Source organism: Hyaena hyaena, unplaced genomic scaffold, assembly GCF_003009895.1.
Source record: "Hyaena hyaena isolate Hyena2069 unplaced genomic scaffold, ASM300989v1 scaffold_545, whole genome shotgun sequence".
NCBI lineage: Eukaryota > Metazoa > Chordata > Mammalia > Carnivora > Hyaenidae > Hyaena > Hyaena hyaena.
The window spans coordinates 1,281,985-1,302,005 of record NW_024081178.1 but is presented as its reverse complement, the minus strand read 5'-3'; the positions used below and the strand labels follow the sequence as shown (position 1 = coordinate 1,302,005).

The following is a 20,021-nucleotide window of genomic DNA, read 5'->3' as shown; positions in this document are numbered from 1 at the left end:
TACTCAAACCGACAGAGCCTCCCAGGGGCCCCAAAATGTGTTAATTTATACAGGCTTTGGACCAAGCGGACTGATAAATCCATGAAGGGTCCCGGATGCCGGGATCCGTGGTTCAGGAACCCAGATACACTTGGATTGGCAGAGCTGACTTCTGGTTGGGACCCTCTGGGCACATGCCGTGTGAACCTTCTTCAGCCCCAGGGATGGAGGCGGGTTGGGGGAGGTGGACGCAGCTGCCACTGGGCTCAGCTGTTCATTCCAAAGTGCTGACCTGCTATCATTTGATCTGTGCCCGTTCTGAGCACTGGGGAATGTGCTGGCCCCGTGCGCCCGGCCAAGGCTGAGCTCCTCCTTGGTGGCCGCAGGGGTGACGTTCCCCTCCAGGAATACTCCCTGGCAGCCGTCTGGATTCTTAAAGTGCCGGGAGGGACGCTTCTGACCCTTTGGTGCTGATCAGATTCAGGCCGTAATCGACACTATTTTATACGCTCGTAAGATTTTCTCTGGGGACTCATCAGGCGTGTCCGGTTTCTTCAGGGAATTTTAATGCCTCTCTCGTAGTGTCGTGGGAGCATTTAGATAGATGTGACTGTAGCCCCCCCCCCCACTCTCCGCCTGCTGGGCTCACCACCCAAACTCTAACGCGAGCAAAGTCGTGAATCCCGCGTAGGAACCTTGGGCCCAGGGGCCCGGACAGGCCACAAGCCACGGGAGTAGTCGCCTGCCGCTTTAGAGTAGCTGCGGCGTCACGAGTCGTTTGCGAGGCACTTCAGATGGAGACTGGGAGATGCGTAAGAGCCCCCTGGGAGTTCGAGCAAATTGAGACCAAAGGAAACTGCCTCCGTCCAGACAGAAAGTAAAACCTTTTGCTTCTTAATCACTTGCTTGCAGTTTTTCGCAGTGTGAAGGACAGGCCAGAAGCAGGCTCTACGTGGGGGTGGGGGGCAGGGGGGAGGGGACCGCTAAATGCCACCTCCCGGGCAGCCTCGGGAAGGAGACACAGTCCTGCTGGCCTGTCAGAGCTTGGACAGAATTCTGAGTCAGGCACATTCTTCTCCAAGTCTGTGTGCCCGGCCTGGCCACCCGCTGCCCCAGGGCCCTGGACACCGTCCTCCCTGCAGCCCGCACGCCGCACCAGCACCGGGCGGCACGTGTGAGTGGGGCCCCGCACACGCAGGGACACTCACAACCTCTTGATGTCCCTGTGTATTTTATACAATAGAAAACTTTTGCAAAGGAGAAACACAAAACCAACGAGATGATAGTAAACGTAAGCGCAAGTGCTGCCTCACCAGCACCCAGTGGGTGCTGCGCTGCCTCCGTGGGACACTCTCCGCAGGACGGTGACCCTCAGTCAGGCGTCTGAATACCCGGGGGTGTGGACTTCCTGCACCCCGGCTGAGCGCCATGGACCCTGTTCTGGATAAATGCACTCGAGCACATACACACATGAAGAAGGTTCCGGCTCCTAAGTACCGGCTTCCTCCTCCCCAGCCCCGTCCCTGCCGCTAAGTACTAAGTGCTAATTGGTCCCTTGACAGCAGTCAGTGCTAATGCGTTAGAGGACTCTCCTCTGCGTCTTCTGTCTTATTCTCGCCTGAGACAGGAGCCCAAAGCCTTGTGGAAGCCGCCCTCTGGGCAGATCTTGCTCTGTAGGATGCTTCCTGCCCCTTCCTTCCCTTCTCCCGGGCTCCGAGTTGTTTCCAGCCACTGTCACAAGGCTCATTCCCTTCCTCTATCCCTTCTGGCTGTTCCACTCACGGAGCAATGAAAGAGCAATTAATTGCTGTTCTCAAAACACTTAGAAATCTGTGCTACTTTGTTGGAATGTGGAGGCAGAGGAGAGGGCCTTAGTCACGGAGAGAATAGGGAAGCGTCTTTGAACTTGGGCCCAGAAATTCCGCTAATGTGTTTTAGTTAATGTACGAGTGAAGGATGGTCCCATCAATTACAAGGTGTTTTCGAATACATTATTTGGTTGGCAGAGTCACCTGAGGTGTGGGTGCTCGGTGGCCGTACTAGAGAAGTTTAAGGCAGATACTGTTCATTCGTTACCAAGTCAGTGGATGAGCTCATGCGGTGGATGGAACAGAGGCGCGGGTCTGACCTGTCTGCCACCCGTCTGTTCAGTGCCTGTGTTGCACCTTTTTAACAATCTTTTTATTAAGTTTTATTTATTTTGATAGAGACGGTGGGGGGAGGGGCAGAGAGTGGGAAAGAATCCCAAGCAGGCTCCACACCATCAGCACAGAGCCCGACACGGGGCTTGATCCCATGAGCTGGGAGATCATGACCTGAGCTGAAGTTGGACGCTTAACCCCTGAGCCACCCAGGCTCCCCTGTTGCACTTTTAAAAACTGCTAAAATATATATTTAAGAAAAAATGGGAAGATTGAGTTTGAAAACCCGGAGGGCACAGCTTGAGAAGCACGATAAAGGGATTCATGGTGCCCGACCAGACAGCGCTAAGTGGCCTCTCCACTCCGCTCTGTGAGACTCCGTGTTCGTGCAGTGGTTGGTCTCCCCACTCGGGACCTGGGGCAGGGACAGGGTCACGGCCAGCCCAGCCCTGCCCACCGCGCTCTGTGCAGACGTCTGTCTCTGGCACATCGCTCCTCTGAGACTTGGTCACCGTGTTTGTGGCCCAGGCTCCAGGTCGGGACACTGTGGCCCCGCGGTTCTCAGACTGCTGTGTGTCTCTCTTTGTGACCTTGGCTGTGCCGTGACATTGCCAGCGAGGGTGCTGCCTAGAGAAAGGTGTGGGGCCGATCCCAGAGGAAGGATACGTTCCTGTGTGCAGAATGCATTTATGAAAGTAAAATGGCTTGGGGCGCCTGGGTGGCTCAGTTGGTTAAGCGTCCAACTCTTAATTTCGGCTCCGGTCATGATCTTGTGGTTCGTGAGTTGGATCCCCATGTTGGGCTCTGCACTGACAGTGTGGAGCCTACTTGGGATCCTCTCTCTTTGCCCCCTTCCCTGCACCACCTCTCTCCCTCAAAATAAATAAGTAAACTTAAAAGAAATATAATGTTTTAATTGTTCAGAAGAAATAGCGCATGGGCAAAAAGACCCAATAATAATTCAAGCAATGGCGGGGGGTAAGGACGAGAGGTGACCCTGCCTCTGCCTGGACCCCAGCCCCGAGCCTGCTCCCGATGGGCTCCCAGGGCCAGCGTGCCGTGGGGCAACATGTACGCACGCTCGTCTCCACGGGATGTTAATGCCTAGTGGTGGGGAAAGCACCTTCCCATGGGAGTCTTGTGTGTTTCCTCCCTGTCACTCTGTGTCCGGGGACACCTGCCGTGTAGGCGGAGTGTGCCTGGCAAAGTGGCTTGTACCAAGTTCAGACTGGAACCGTGGCTTTGTTCACGGGGTCCGTAGCCCAGCCCCTGCTGTTTTGAGGTGGCCCTGGCGACAGGGCACCTCATTTGAACATGCACAGGATGGACCTGGGCGACTCCCTTGAGTGGTGGCAGGTAAACCGGTCAGGTAGCATCACCTGGCAAATTGAAACCGAGCTTTGTGGAAGAAGGGAAGAGCTCTTCCAGGAAGAGAGAGCGTGTACATCTTGGTCAAAGAAAATAGTCTCAGCTCCAAGTGGAATAGAGAAGAAAATAAGGTTACCAGCTTCCCTCAAGAATGGGCTTGTCTCTGGGGCATTGGCTCCGTGATGCATCTTCAAAGGAAGCTGTGAGTGAGCTTTCTCTTTCTGAGGGGTGTTGTGTGCCATTTCTCTTCCCAGGGGAGTATTGTGGTCCCCCGGCCAGCTTCTCAGAGAGGTTGCAGAAAGGACCGGAAAGGGTGCAGATTCTAGACTTACACGGACCTTCTTTTCCCAGCTTCTTCAAGTATCAGCTTCTCACCATCGTGATAGATAACAGTGCTTATTTTCCAGGATGCTATCAGACAAAACACTCTAACATAAAAGTATTTACGTAAAAAGCTCCTCCTGCCTACATCCCTGGTCTCAGGGACACTTTGTGTGTCCTGCTGGGAAGCTTCAGCTTGTTCCAAATCCGTTTTGGGGGGGTGCAGAGGGGCTCCGGCCTGGAGACGCTGGGGTCTGGTCGTTGCTGGGGCACGGTTCTTTCTGGAGGTGGGCCTCCACCCTCCGCATGACTCTGTGGATGGCTGCCTTGGGTGGTCCAGTTCGACACCTTTGAAACGCCTTGGGGTGGGCGCTTCCTATCCAGGTGATCATCTTATTTTGGGGCTTGGGACGTACTGTCCCCTACACATGGGAGCCGCTGGTAGGGAGTGCGGTGGAGTTGATTTTCCCGGTGGTGGAGGTCAGTGGAGACTTCCCATTGGCAAAACAAAGCCGCGGATTCTATAGAGGAAGAAAAATTGAATCAAGGGGACTGTGGACTTCCCTTGAGAATGAAACAGATGATTCACAAGGGTCTGTACATACTGTTTCCCTCAAGGACGAAGCCAGCCGTGGTCTGGGATCAGACCTTGCCGTGTCTATAATTAACACCTTGTTCCAAGGATAGAGCTGGCTTTGTTCTTAAATCACTCACGAACAAGGGATGTAGGTCACACACAAGGCTTTCGAGGAACCTTGTGTTCCACTCTGGGTCACCGGCCCCTGCAGAGCAGCGAACGGTCCCAGGGTGCACTTAGGGTGTGACCTTGCTCTCTCTCCTCCAAGGGCAAACTTTGACGACACAGCAACCTACTCCGCCGTGGCCACGAACGGGTACGGGCAGGTGTCGACCAACGCTGCCGTGGTCGTGAGACGTGAGTTGCCCTCCCGGGGTGCGGGCACGCCTTGGCGCCTTCCGTCCTCCGTGCCCTTCACCGGCTTGTCTTGCAGGGTTCCACGGAGATGAGGAGCCGTTCCGCTCAGTGGGACTCCCGATTGGACGTAAGTCCACTGTTTTCCTGTTTGTGCAGAAAAATGGGTAGCGACACAGCATGGAATTAAGAAGTTATTTCCTAAGGGTTGAATCCTTTATTTATTTTTATTAAAAAAGTTTTTTGATGTTTATTTTTGAGACAGGGAGACAAATCATGAGCGGGGGAGGGACAGAGACAGAGGGAGACACAGAATCCGAAGCAGGCTCTAGGCTCTGAGCTGTCAGCACAGAGCTTGATGCAGGGCTCGAACCCACAGTCCATGAGATCATGACCTGAGCCAAAGTCAGAGGCTTAACTGACTGAGACACCCAGGTGCCCTTCGATTCCTTTTTTAAAACCATATTTCAGAAGACTCTTCCGACTTTGCTGGTGGCGTTAGCAAGCTGACAGGCTGTCCCCACGTGATTCCGTGGCTAGGTGGAATTTTCACATTCTGGGGAAATTGACGGACTTTAACATTTTTGTCTTGGGGAAAAGCCGAATCCAAATCCTCGACCTGAATGCATTCTGTTGCCACAGTTGCCCACTGATGGCAAAGAGCCACTGTCGATGAGAGTGATGATGAGTGTGGCGTGGTGCTCGGAGGCCGGCTTGGGCTCTGCCTCTAACTGGCGGGCGCTGCCCAGCCTGCCATGTGTGATGCCCGGAGCCTGTGGGACTCGGCACCCAGCTCTCTCACTCACCCGTTGTGAGAGCTTCCCCGACTCCCCTCACACCGAGAACACGTGTGCCGTGCCCTCAGCCCCTCTGTGGGGCTGGGGGACTGGAGGCCACCCGTAGGCCCGTTTCCAAGGTGACCTGAAGTCGCGTGTTCCCGAGTCCCAGGGCTGGTGTCAAGCCCGAGGGCCTGGACGCTGGGCCGGCCCGAGTGGGGGAGCGTGGGGAAGGGAGCCATGTCTGCAGCACCCCCAGGACCAGGACTGGGCACGCTGACTCAGTGACTCACTCTGGCTTTTTCATGGTTTGGGGATGAGGTTAGGACTGACCTGCCATCCGAAAGAGCAGTGGCGCGACCCCACGGCAGTTTTGACTTTACCCCAAGTGGAGGGGGAGGTGTGAACGTGCTCCTGAAGACCCGACCTCAGGTCAGGTGCCCGGGGCCGGGGGAAGCCTTTCCGCAGCCGCTGGGCTTGTGTGTACTTGGCTCTGGCTCATTTCTGGGCCGTCCGTGTCGGACTGGCTTGTGTCCTCCCTCAGGGTTGTTGAAGACGATTAATAGGTGAGCAGGACAGGTTCAGGGCCAACACGTGGAGAGGCCGGGGGCCCAGGAATGTGTGTGTCTGGGAGACGTCTGAGGGGACCCCTGGGTTCCAAGGACCACGCAGACCCCTGGGGAGGACGGCCCTGAGGCAGGGGTGGGGCTGGAAGGGACCTCGGGAGCCGTTCCCTGGCCCCATCCCCGGGTTCTAGTTTGTTAAAGTTGAGTCTGCTGCAGTAGGAGCTGCGGGGCTGGCACCTGCCGCTGTGACCCTGTCCCGCTCTCTGCACAGTGCCCCCTTCGTCCGTGATTCCCTACATGCACTTTGATGTCCAGTTTCTGGAGAAATTCGGAGTCACCTTCCGGAGAGAAGGTGAGACCCTCACTCTGAAGTGCACGCTGCTGGTGACGCCGGAGCTGAAGAGGGTGCAGCCGCGTGCCGAGTGGTACCGAGACGGTGAGTGCGTGCGGGGACAAACGCCCCAACCAGGTACACCCCGGGAGCGCCACATAACCCTGGTCTTGGCCTCGCAGGGCTGAGAATGACTTGTAGATGTCAGTGTGGATCTGGCATTCGTGTCTCCTCCTCGGTCACCGCAGACAGCAAAGCAGGCGGGGAGACTGGGGAGAACTTGCCCTGGACCTTGACCTTCACCCTGGGATGTGGGGATGTGAACATGGGTGCCCGGATTGAGAGGAGTCACAGACCCTGGATAGCTGCAGAAGAAGGGCCTTCCTGAGGTTGAAAAGAACAAGTGAGGCATCTCTATCTTCATGTTCCTCCTTGGCTAAGACAGCCCCGGGCATTTAATGCATGTTGGACTCTCTTCTGAGTGTGACACTCTACTTCCGTCGGGACCTGAGGCAGGGATGGTGTGGCTCCCGGCGACACGTGGGCACCAAGACCTGGGGCGTGTTCCAGGTGCTTCCTGCACAGACTCTGCGCTCTGTCCCAGGGGCACGGCTGTCCTGCATGGCGCGGGGACGGCACGAGCCGGTTCCCTTCCTGTCTGGGCTCCTAACGCAAACCGGTTTTCTGTGCAGCCGGTGAGCCTGGCTGGCGTCTGTTCCCCTGCCCACGAGGGATTTATAGTGTGGCTGCGGGAACATAGAAACACAAAGCCGTGCCTTGTTAAAGTGTAAGAAATGTCCCAGAATGTGACGATTGCCAAATACGAGGCACGGACCACGCGTCCAGTCCAAGCAGAGCCGAGGGAGGGAGAGGGAGCCACTTTATGGTGACAGACAGGATTTAACTTACCCTCTGCAGTGCTAATTTAAGACACGAGGCCTCACTAAGTTCCAGGATTCTAGTTTTCTCCTTCTGGAGTGAACAGAATAGATTTGAGGAGAATTTTCGTTATTTCCCCCCAAGGAGAGTGGTGTCAGCTCGGGAGCATTTCCTGGTGACGAAGAAGGCCTGGCATCAGGTGGCACGGCTGTTTCCTGGCCTTGACTTGTGTGTGCGGAGCGCCTGAGCCGGGCACCAGCCACGGGCCTCTGCCCGCGGCGAGCTGGGCCGCGTGGTGCTCGGGGGCCTCGCTGAGCTGGGCGCCCTGTCCACAGTCACGGTCACATCTTCTGGGCTCCGTTACCCAAGACGAAGCCGGTGCCTTATTCCTACACGTTAACATGCAAGGAGATTGTTTTTTACTCCTTAAAATTACCAAGCCCTGAGGCCCCGGGGTAGCTGGGGACTGTGAGGTGACGTCAGCCCAAGGAATGCCGCCCCATGGGGCGCCGCGGGCACTCTGTGCACACGAGCCACATGGAGCTGGGGACATGAGTTCAGACAGATTAGAACTCTGGTCAGAGAAGGGAAGACCACGTTTACTTATATTAGAACCCGAGACCCACCCTTGGGTGAGATGTGCCCTTGAGGCCCATTTGACGAGTCCTGAGAGGGTCACGGAGCCCGTGGAGGGGTGGGCCTCTGGCCGCGGCTACTGGCTGGACACACCACGCCAGCTGACAGGCCCTGTCCCAAACACGCGTGCCTGTGAGCACATACAGATGTGCTGCGTTTCCCTTACACGCCCGAGGGACTTGGCCTGGGATGGACAGGCCCCCAGGCCCCCGAGCCTGGACAGCTTCCTGCTGTGTGTGCCTGCGGTCTTCGTCTGTCCCGGCTGCGCAGGCAGACACCACCACTGGGTGGCTTACAGGTCAGATGCACCTCCCTCACTTCTGGAGGCCTGAGGTCAGAGACCCGGGCGTGAGGAGCCCCCTCCTGGCCTGCGGACTGGGGAGACATCCCCCTGCATGCACATCAATGACTTCATCATCCTGTCTCACTCCTTTCCGGAGTGGTCCACTTTGGAATTGTATTTTGTATTAAATCACGTTATATTTTTATCGTACTTATGGCATATCAAGTAATGTGCTAGTTCCTCTGGGAAAGAGACAAAAAGTGATAAAATCTTTTAAATTTTCTACTTATATGATACTTAAAATTTTTTTTGAAAATATTATTTATTTTTCTTTGAGAGAAGTGTGCAGGGGAGAGGGGCAGAGAGGGAGAGAGGTGGAGAGAGAGAGAGAGAGAGAGAGAGAGAGAGAGAGACTCCCAAGCAGGCTCCATGCTGTCAGTACAGAGCCCAGCATGGGCTCTACCCCACGACCCTGGGGTCACACCCTGAGCTGAAACCAGGAGTTGGACGCTGAGCTGAGCCCCCAGGCGCCCCTTGATGGCACTTTGGCCCCGTTTCTGTTCCGAGTGCTGCTCAGTGGGGCTTCGCCTCTTAGCAGGGGGCCAAAGTCCTACTGTGCGCACCAGAGTACTTTGGGGGACAGAGTACTCCTGAGCCTGTCAGTCAAGCCAGAGATATGCCTGTTTGTAAAGTTGAAAATATACAAATAACTTTGTTTTCTTATACAAATGTAGTGTCTGTTTTTTGTAAAAAAAAAAAAAAAAACCAAAACCAAAAAATAACACCCCAAACCGTAATTTCTCTCACCCAAAAATTACTCTTACCTCTTGGCTGTAGAGTGTATCTCTGTGTATGTGCATATACGCTAAAACAGGGAAGATGTGTTCACCTAGAAATCTCCTTTCTTCACTTGGCACAAGGCACGCCCATGTCCAGGACGCTAGCTGTCTGACGCTGTCGGCCCTGGGGCCCTGAGCCCATTGCGGATGGTCTGTATTTGCCCTCAGTCTCTGGGCTCGAGTTGATTTTTATTTTTCCCATTAGGAACAATTCTTACTTTTAGAGTTTATTTATTTTGAGAGAGAGAGAGAAAGCAGGGGAGGGGCAGAGAGAGGAGAGAGAGAGAGAGTCTCAAGCAGGCTCTGCGTTGCCAGCACAGAGCCTGACGCGGGGCTTGAACCCATGAACCTGGAATCATGACCTGAGCCAAAGTCAAGAGTCAAAAGCTTAATGCACTGAGCTGCCCAGGCGCCCCTGGGACAGTTCTGGAGTGAAATCGTCACCGTGCGTCTGTGTCTATCGCCTTGGGACACGTCCTGAGAACTTGTGCTTGTGCTCTGAACGGTGCTCACCCTGCATGGGCCGTTCTCCCCTGGGAAGCGGGCGGGGTCTCTGCCCTTCCCCAGTGTGGGCGCAGGCAGGTTAGGAGGCGGACAGCGATCGCTATTTTCTCCATTTGGCGTTTCCTCGGTTTCCTCGTTGGACGTTTCCATAGGCCTGCTTTGTGTTTTCCGCAGCTGCCCTTCCCATTTCAAGCGCTCTGATCAGTGGTTTGTCGGTACTTTTACTGCGTATTGCCAAGCGTGTGGGCGGGGGGCTTTCCCTCGGCCAGTTTGCCGCCCAGGAGAGTGTTACCTGCGAGGAGACCGTGGCAGTGGACATGGTTAGATGCGGGGGGGGGGGGGGGGAGGCAGCAGGCATGTGGCTGGGAGCTATGCGCCCCGGTCGACCCACCGTCCCCAGAGACCCACTCGCTGTCTGTGCCCCCAATGCCGGCCCTGCCCCCGCCCTCCTGCTGGTCACTGTGTGCTCCTGGCGTGCAGCACGGCTGCCAGGTTGCGGGGAGGGTGAGGCTCCCTTCCCCTGAGCCCCGCTGCCCGGCCAGGGCACACTTGTCCACTTTGATCATCTGATCTCCACGGCGGTCTCTGAAGCGATCCTGCGTCGAACTCTCTTTCAGACGTGCTGGTGAAGGAGTCCAAGTGGACCAAGATGTTCTTCGGAGAAGGCCAGGCCTCCCTGTCCTTCAGCCACCTGAACAAGGACGACGAGGGTCTGTACACCCTGAGGATTGTGTCCAGAGGGGGCATCAGCGAGCACAGCGCCTTCCTGTTTGTGCGAGGTACACGGTCCTCCGGGCTGGAGGGCGGGAGGCTGGGGCCTCACAGAGGCTGGGCCGGAGCACCGCGTGCAGGGCCAGGCTCCCTGCTCGCCGGGGCCTCCTGACGCGACCCAGACATCCCTGTCCCGCACGCACGCCGGCTCGTGCCCTGACAGCGAGGCCGTGACTGACTTGGGCACAGATCAGAATCTCAATTGTTGTCTCTCCGTTGCTAAATTGATAGAATCTGTAAAACGACTTCTCAGCGTGCACATGCCTGCACTACTAATCCTCGAGAGAACTGAGGAGCCGAGGGGGCTCCGGAGTCGGGGTGTGGGGGGTGCCCCTCGGGGCCGCTGGGTGCGCTCACGGGACCGGCCACGAGGGGAGGGCCGCTGTTACTGTTGCTGCTGACTTCGGTGAGTGTGTGTGTGAGACGCCTGCATGGCGCTGTGCGTGCAAGGGCATGGCCTCCCGCAGCCATGCGCTGTCCCCTGTCTTCCTGCAGGGGTCCCGCCGGGGCCTCCTGACCCCCATGCTGTGGAAGCGAGGACAAAGTCATGGTGCGCCAGCCACAGGGTTATGTTACATACATGACATGTGAGCCCCTGTCACACATAGGCACGTAGCTGCATGTACGCGTTTGTGTGTGGGTGTATCATGTGTACACACCTTATAGCTGTCCCGTACTAGATAGACACGTAGGACACATGACACAGTTGAAACTATGTGTATTGTATGTAGATAACGTGTGTGTGTACACACACACACACACACACACACACACACACACACACACGTATATATAACCTGACATTCTTATGCCCATTTTGTCAGCAAGGGCTGTTATCCTCTGGCTCCCAAATGCGGATATGGCGGCTCAGAGGCCTGGGGACTTCTCCAGGGTGGAGGGCAGGGGGTCAGGTGTCCGGGCCGTTCTCTGGGGTGGAGGGGCAGGGGTCAGGTGTCCGGGCCGTTCTCTGGGGTGGAGGGCAGGGTGTCAGGTGTCCGGGCCCTTCTCTGGGGTGGAGGGGCAGGGGTCAGGTGTCCGGGCCGTTCTCTGGGGTGGAGGGGCAGGGGTCAGGCGTCTGGACCCTTCCTGTGGACACTCAGCCGCCCCAGGCTTCTCTTTCAGCTGGTGGAGCCGTCTTCCCTGCATCTGCTCCCAGCCTCCTGCGGCCTCTAGCTTAGAGGCCCTCCTCCCCAGGGCCCAGCTGAGCCGCCCCAAAGATTCCCGAACACTTCGTTCTAGAAGTCAGCGCTGCTGTCCTGAGCCTGGGGCCTCCGTGCGGACAGGCTGCCCAGCCTGACCGGCACTCAGTGTTTCTGACACCATCATGCCTGCGGCGAGTCAGGCTGTGTGCCTGGAGTCAGCATATTCTGTTTCTCACCGGAACTCTTAGATCAGAGTGCAAGAAAGGGCTGTATCATCAGGGAGTATTAGAACTTAAAAAAGAAAAGGAACAAATGTAAAACAAATACCCTCCCCTCCTCACTCCCACAAGATGACATAAACTTGCAGGGCTGCAAAGCTTAGCCCTTTTGCAAAGTTTTACCATTTTTGTTAGGTTGGTATTAAAGTGTCCCTCCCATTCTCCCGTATGCCTTCTGGCAAGATGTCTCAGCCCATAAAAATGCAATAAATACAGCATGGCTGAAATTGCCTTGTATATTCAGCACCACCAGCAGGAGGAAAATAATGCACGTAGCGGGCAGTTTAACCGTTCTGATTACTTTCTGAGGGTTTTGAACAGGAGAGAAAATATTTGGCTCAATGTCAAGGAATGCTTAGCTTTTAAATGCCTGGAACAAGAGAGTGTAACAGTCATGGTTACAGAATAAATACAGATTGCAGATAAGGAAATTAAATGGTTGGCGAATCTACTTTCTGAATAGCTTTCAGTGCTCCTGTAGTTAAAAGCTGAAAATAAAACTTATGTGCATTGTGGTCACGAATGGGCCGTGAGAGTGAGTGTCATGTGGACCCAAACATTTGCTCATAGCTTGCAGAAAAAGAAAGTTTTAAGTCCTCAATCTTTTATGGATTTTGAAAGATAAAAGTGTCTCCAGTAATATTTCTCAGGTGTTAAAAAGGCTGCACTATTATCAACATTTCATTGGTTAGTTTTTGATATACCTTTATGGGATAATCCCCCATCAGGAGAAAGTGACCTTCAGTTTTGGAAACAATTACATAAAATCATAGACTTGAGTATATTATAGAGGACAGAACACCTTGACTTTGAAAACTCATAGCTATGTTTATGTTTCTCGTCACCAATTCACCATAGTCGAAAAGAGTCAGGTCATTTACAAGTGAGGATTAAGCTGGGGGTCGGATGGAATGGAGCAGATGCAACTTCAAGTTTGAGGAAGCTGTCAGCAGGCTTTCCAGTGCCCCCAGCCTCACGCCTTCTGTCTCCCACGGCAGACGCAGACCCACTGGTCACCGGGGCCCCAGGTGCACCCATGGACTTGCAGTGCCATGACGCCAACCGCGATTATGTCATCGTGACCTGGAAGCCGCCCAACACCACCATGGAGAGCCCCGTCCTCGGCTACTTCATCGATCGGTGAGTGCCTGTTGCCTTCTTCTGGGAATGCAACGTTCTTGAAGTTAGTGTTGGCACAGATGGTGTCGTTAGATATTTTTCTAAACCCAAGTTCATGGCAGCGTTCTTGATCAGTACGTCACTACATGGTTACTGAAGGCCCCTGACCGGATCGTTGGAAGATAGCACCCCGTGGCGGGGCTAGGGCGGGTACATTCCTGTGTGCCCCACTTGGGGCTCTGTGTGCCTGTTTCACCCCCGGTACCGAGTCCCCTCCAGCTTCTCCAGGCACATGGAGCCCTGGCTGTGGGTTCCGGGGAGACTTCAGTCCTGCCCCTCCTTCCAGAACAGAAGACGGACTGCATGAACTATAGCCAGGAAGAATGCCAGCCCATTCCTACCCAAATTCCAGTCTTCCTCTCCATTAAATCAGATTTTTTCTTGGTTCTGAGTAGAAAAAATATTGACATTTCAAATACAAAAGATTGAACTTTACCTTTGAGTGAACAACTTAAATGTGGATCATCCTGAAGTGTTGGAGTCTTACTTCTTTCCTATTCCTTTACTTGGTGTGGCGCTCAGGGCCTGAGAAGGAGACAAGCAGAGCAGGTGAACTTACTGCACATGCTTTTTGTGCCGCAATGATACATGTCAGTCACTGAGAAAAATCATAGTCAAAGAAAACGAATTTGGAAGTAAGATAAAGGGTCTAAGCTATGGTCTATAGAAGGATGGTGTGTCTGGGGAGGGATTTAAGATGCTGTATGTGTAAAACACAGTGGAAGAAGAGTTAACTTCAGAAAAATCAATCAAATCTGGTTTTTTAGCAGTATGTGTATTAAGTTTCCTCTTCCACACCAACAAATCTCTTTGTTGAGGTAAAATATTCACCATCAGGACAGTATTTGCAAGTGCGAGGGTCAGAGTTTGCAGAGCACGTTGGTCGGGATCTGCCTCGAATTAAAAAACAAAAAGAACAACAATAAAAAAAACCAGAACTATTTTCTGTTTTCTTGTGACATTTGGAAATCTTTTCAGCTGTTTGGCGAAAACAACTTCATGGCCCTTCTCAGTTTGTGATCTGTTGTCCCCTTCATTGACGAGAATGGACACCTCTGGGGGGCGAGGGGGCAGCAGCTCTTAGCCGGTGCCCCTCCTGCCCTGCAGCAGCCAGTGTTGATGTAAGCCGGGTTCCCTGCCAGACACTCAGCCTTGACCATGTCGCGTCCTGGCCGTAGCAGGTTAGCACGTGGGGGCACAGTGCTTTCATTAAAACATTCTGAACAGTTAGAGAGTTGCTTCCTTAAAGCGCACATTCAACCTGGCTCCACACGGCTCCGGAAAGGACTTTTCTGGACCCGCTGTGTTCTCCTAGGGACTTGACATGACGTTTTGGTGCTGAAATTTCTCAGCCTGTGAAGAATGGAGGCCCGTCTCTTCTGCATTTCCAGGATCTGGCCAGCACTTCATTACTGTCTTCAAAAGACTTGCTGATTCCACACGAGACGTGCTGGAAAGACGCCTTGCTGGCTTCGGGACAGACTGAGTGGTTGGAGGCAGGAACTGATCTTTAAGCCATAAATCATCAAGCTTTTAAATATTTAAATATATCTACTTCACATTGCCTAAGTAACTCTGTCTTTTAAGGTTTATTTATGCTACTGTTTATATAAATCAGTACTTTACCAGCATCACTTTCTACCAAGACGAAGTACTGTCCTGTTATAATTGTCCTTGATACATCACATGTGTGTAGAATGCATGTATACATTTTATTAGATGTAAATGAACGATTTTACTAGACTCATGTATCTGTTATTCTCTGCCCTTTTTTAACTCGAAGGTGTGAAGTGGGGACAGACAATTGGGTTCAGTGCAATGACGCACCTGTGAAAATCTGCAAATACCCCGTGACAGGCCTTTTTGAAGGGAGGTCTTACATCTTCCGTGTGAGGGCCGTCAACAGCGCGGGCATCAGCAGGCCTTCCAGGGTCTCCGAGGCCGTGGCCGCCCTTGACCCTGTGGACCTCAGGAGGTTACAAGGTAGGCGGTACACATTTCAAGCTCCAGTTGTGTTGTGGACACTTGGGACCGTCTTGTGTGATTTGTTCCTTGTCTTCTACGCTCGGCTGTACGTGAGCCTTGAGAGCGCCTTCCAGGGCTGAGCACGGGCGGTGATATTGTATGGTGTCCCTGTGCCCACCAGGCCGCGTTGGGAGTGGGGCAGCCAGGCGGGCATGCGTGCGTCCCCACGAATGTGCACTGCCTTCCTGATGCCCTCCACTGGGACCCAGTTAGACTGGTTCAGAGTTAAGACTTTTCTCAGTCCACTGGGGATATGATTTCAACACATGCCAAGACTCAGAAGGCTTTGAAACCAAGCCATGCTGTTTCTGAATTGTAACTTCACACGACCCAGCTTCCCGAAAGGGATCAGACCCTCAGTTAAGTGAGCCAGCATGTGTTCCTTATCTCCGTGGTCTTTCTGGTCCAGCACACAGATGTGGGAGGCAGTAGCTATTAAGACTGTTCAGAATGCCTACTCTGATGCCTGGGGAGTCGTGAGCATGTTGTAATCAGGCCGCAGAGGTGATCTGCATCTCGTACTTGGTTAGGGGCGCTGGGCTTCTGTAGGAAACCTGTGGATGCCAGATTGAGTGCCGGCCTTTGTCTTGCAGCGGTCCATTTGGAGGGGGATAAAGAAATCGTGATCTATCAGGATGACCTGGAGGGTAAGTGGCCCTTCACCGCTTTGACTTTGGCTCAGCTGCATGTGCCCAAGGGATTCAGGGTGGGAATGAGAGAGGAGTGTGACGGGAAGTACTCCCGGCCGGGCAGTGCAGTCTTTACATGTGAACATGAAACCCGCAGGCCAGGCCCACGCGCTTATAGCCCGTGGGAGTCAGGAAACACAAGCAGGGCAGCGTGGGGGGAGGATTAGGATCCAGGGGTCCCCATGGGGCCTCGTTGCTTCTATGTAGGGTTCGCTCCTGCGTTCTCCTGGGGGCGCACAGAGGAGGTCAAAGGACTCAGCCTTGGTCACCGGCTGAGGCTGGGGCCCTTTCTCTCTGGCTCCATCGGGGGAGGGCTCTTTTAGTTTTTCCTTTTAAGCAAAGATTGTATTGCCAGCATTTTAACTGAAATGGACTGAGTTCTTGTTACCGGTGTCCTTGGTCTGAAAGTTTGCATTTCCCTCATTTATACTGGATTTTACAAGCACTTCTCCCCGATATGCCTCTCAGGGACTGCAAGGAGGGGAACCTGGCATTGTGAGCCAGAGACCCAAAGGTCTTATGTGGCCTTAGAAGGACAGTTCACAGAGAACAGTGGAAAACTTAAAAATGATAAAAGTTAAGTTTGGAGCCTCAGGACATGTACTTTGGAGTGAGCTCTCCTTTAAAATCGCTGCGGTCCAAGCGCTCTGTCCTCAGGGAGCCGCGGACATAGGCGTCCTTGGTCCATTTCCATATTTGCCCCCAGATGGTCTCCAGCCTTGCAGTCTTCTGCACCTAAAATCGTTTTTCTCTAGTGTCTCAAGAAGAGCATGTAATGCCTGAAGGGATGCCCTTTAAGAGTTCCGGCTGAGCCCCATGGGGACAGCCAAAGGCTCAGTGAAGACCTCCGCTGCCAGACATACTCAGAAACGGGGAAGATGCTCAGGGAAGGAGTAACAGAAGAAAAATAATTGAGGAAAAGTTGACTATGACTTTCTGAATAACTGATGATAATGTCGCTCTTTGAACGAGTAAAACCTGGTCCTGCTAAGAGTGGAGGAGAGGTTCCTGGGGCACCCCAGCCCGGGGAATGTAGGCGCTTTTGACAGGAACGAGAAAAAGGAAGTTCCCTTGTTCACGCCTAGCGGGCAGACGGGGTCGGCGAGGAGAGAACTGTCTGAGCCATCCTAAAAGTGGGCATGTAGGGATTCAAATAAAATCACCCCAAACAAGGAGCCATTAGCTGCTCCCCAAATGCTGCATATCGGTGGTGAAATTTGCATTACGTGAAGTAATGGGAGTGAGAAATAATCTAATAACCCTCCCGCGGCAGGAAGCGTGCCCTTCTGCAGGGAATGCCTCCCTTGTTATGCATAGATACAGACGTGGTGGATGCAGATGGCCGGCTATTAAGTGCCAAATAAGGAAATACCACCTTGTAAGAGATTTAGTTTTCTGGCTGATAAAATGGAAGTTATAGACACGATACATCTATCTTATTTCCAACTGAAGTGATGTCACAGATGCCATTTTTCATGCTTCTCATGCTTCCTTTCTCCTAAGAAGGCAGGTTTCCTGGCCCCCGGGGGCCTGTGCCTTCATTTTGTGCAATGCATCCTCTATCATGGGGGCTGTGTTACTTCCGGACTATGGCCAACATGCCTGAGGCTCTGTTTGTGCAGCTGGCCACGTGGGCCAGGGCCTGAGACACTCAGGTGAGCTGAGGATATGCCTGGAGTCCAGCCACGTGGGGCGCCAGCCCTCAGGGCGAGGCTGTGCGCGTGGCCACCCCGCAGTGTCCGTGGCCGGGGGCAGGTGGTCCAAGATGGGCACCCGGTGCGCCACGTCAGCTCTGGTGAAGTTCTGAGTCCAGGTGTCTTGCTCCAAACAACACCTCTGCCAATTAGAACAGAAATTCCTCAGCGAGAGAACGATGTCCGGTACCCAAGCACCCGGGTTCAAGTTCTCCGTCGCCACCCTCCCCTGCTTCTCCCGGAGCCCGTCTGTTTCCTGAAGCCCTGCTTTAGCAAGAAAGCTGGTAGATGTCCATGTTTCTCATGAAAAAGAAATACTCCTTTGTGGTTCCTCTGCTATTTTATGTTCTTTTGCTCATTTTTCTAATGGGTTTAATCTTTATGTCTTCCTGCAAATGATCTTTTTATTTATTTGTTCAGAGAGAGAGCATGAGCAGGGGAGGGGCCGAGAGAAAGGGAGAGAGCACCCCAAGCAGGCCCTGGGCTGTCAGCACAGAGCACGATGCAGGGCTCAAACTCACGAACCATGAGATCGTGACCTGAGCCAAGGTCAAGAGTTGGACACTTAACCGACAGGGCCGCCCAGGCACCCCCCTTGCAAACGTGTGAACACGGGCACCACCCCTCTCTGAATATTGCCCAGCTTTCCCACCCTTTCCTGACTCGCTGCCTCGCACGGCGGGCCGTGCGTTCTCGAAGAGCCCCAGCAGGCCTTGCAGCCCAGGCAGACGGCCTGCCTTCTGCTAACCGCACGCCGGGCAGTGGCCCGGGGAAGGCTCTGAGTGCTCTGAATGCGTGCACATTCTCCCAGGCTCTGTCGTCACAGGATGAAGTTCGAGTCTCACTGACTTGGAGGGGACGTCCAGGCAGCCTGAGCGGGTCGTGTCCCCTGGGGTACAAAGTGCCGGATTTGGGATCGGGGAGATGGGGAGGCTGGGGCCGGTCCCAGGAGAGGGCCCCAGCGTGCTGACCTGCAGCCCGTGTGGGAGCACAATGGGCTCCGGACACGCGCACGCCAGCAGAGCGGAACCCCAGGGTAACCTGGTAACACACTTGGAGCCTCCTGTGTGGTCCTTTTGCTTTTGTTTCTCTGCCATCCTCTCGGCTGTTGGGGGCGCGGGTACCAGAGGTCAGTCCTGCCTGTGGCCCCTCCTTGCCCCCCACCCCGGCCCCCCTCTGCTGTCTGGGGCTGGCGTCATTGGCACTTCTCTGAGGCTCCTGCCGCCGCCGGCCAGCATGAGGGCAGAAGGCTCTGGGACTCAGGCGTCCGCCCCAGCCAGGGGTCCCCTGCTGACACAGCTGGCCCTTCCTTCTCCCACAGCCTCGGACGGGATGCTTCCTGCTACACTTTCTCCGTGCGGGGCCTGAGGGCAGCGGCACACTCGGGTCCGAAAGCGCGTGGACGGCCGCCCTGTGAGCGGGTGCTCACGTGTCCTTCCTGCCTTCACAGCTGCCCGGCATCCTCTCTCCCTGGGGTGCCTCCCGCACCCTCCAGCACCTCTGACATAAGACATAACCCAGGCTGCAGCCCCGGGGGCTCCGGGCGCAGTTGCTGTGTCTCCTCCCGTCAGGGCTGTGTCCGGATCTCTTCAGCTGTGGATGCAGCGCGTGGGTCCCGTCAGGGGCCTGAGGCCCCACGCCCCCTGGCCTCGCCGGTACTTCCTGGAGACACTCCCCACTTGCCGGAGAAATCCGGCCCACTTGCCAGACAGCTCCCGTGTCAGGCCACACTGCCCGTCGGTGCCGAGTGCCTGTAAAATGTGATGCTGTCTGTAACAGGACTCCCCGGACACTGGACCCAGCTCCTCTGCCCAGTCTCCGCGCGGCCCTTCCGTTCCTTGCCGGGCACACAGCCCCGAGGGCACAGCGGGGTATGGAGAAGGGCTCTGAGAGGTCCTGGGGCGTTCAAACCATTTTAATCATGTGCTAATCTAATCGAGGCTCGTAATATGTTGTGTCACAACTGCAGGGATTGTAGGTCTGGAAAACCTCCACATCTCATGAAAAGCTCTCCCTCCAGACAGAACGCCCCCAACACCATCCCTGTGTTAGAACAAAGGTGTGTCAGGAGCCGGGTACCACAGCCCACTCCGACCGCAAATATTCCAATCCGGTCATTAGCAAGAGGCTTACTGATATCACTCCGGAATTTCAAACCTGTGAGTGTAGGAACGTGGCTCAGGCCCCTAGGAGGGAAGAACAGCGCACTGTAGACGGCGGTGTGGGGTTCCAGTTATGAGGCAAGTAGCCCAGGGGACCAGCAGAGAAAGGCAGCCACCTGGCACCAGGCTTCCGGGCCCCAGAACACGGGCCGCCGGGAACTTCTGTGCATGATCCCAGCACCTGTGACGCTCCACTCTGGTGGGGTGCCGTGTTTCTTCTGGATAAATCTGCCTGCCTCCCTTTCCAGCTGAAACTCTGGAAGATTTTTGGATTAGATTCTTCTTTTTTTTAGTGAACTGGCTTATGTTATAAACAAGACTAATTAGGTGATCTTAACCAGTGCGTTAGACTGGGCTGGGGAAGCAGTTTGCTGACCTCCCCAAATAGACACGAAGCAAAGGACAGCACTGCTACGGCTATTCTTTGGTGCTTGGTGATGTACCCGAGGGACAGGGCTCCTAAGATGGGCTTCGGTGCACAGGGGGCCCGGTGATGTGCCCGAGGGACAGTGCTCCTGAGATGGGCT

The 20,021-nt window shown here is 54.5% G+C and overlaps 1 protein-coding gene across 2 annotated transcripts in view; it reads left to right on the top strand.

Annotated features, from left to right (window-relative positions):
- Positions 1-20,021, top strand: part of MYOM2 (myomesin 2) — a 68,257-nt gene that overhangs the window by 10,789 nt on the left and 37,447 nt on the right. The window contains exons 6-12 of one of the 2 annotated variants that reach the window (XM_039255779.1): positions 4,655-4,743; positions 4,820-4,870; positions 6,354-6,518; positions 10,172-10,333; positions 12,744-12,885; positions 14,708-14,907; positions 15,543-15,596. In XM_039255779.1, the coding sequence (XP_039111710.1) occupies positions 4,655-4,743; positions 4,820-4,870; positions 6,354-6,518; positions 10,172-10,333; positions 12,744-12,885; positions 14,708-14,907; positions 15,543-15,596 (863 nt within the window). The remainder of the gene's footprint in view (positions 1-4,654; positions 4,744-4,819; positions 4,871-6,353; positions 6,519-10,171; positions 10,334-12,743; positions 12,886-14,707; positions 14,908-15,542; positions 15,597-20,021) is intronic. The other variant, XM_039255778.1, reaches the window with a different exon arrangement.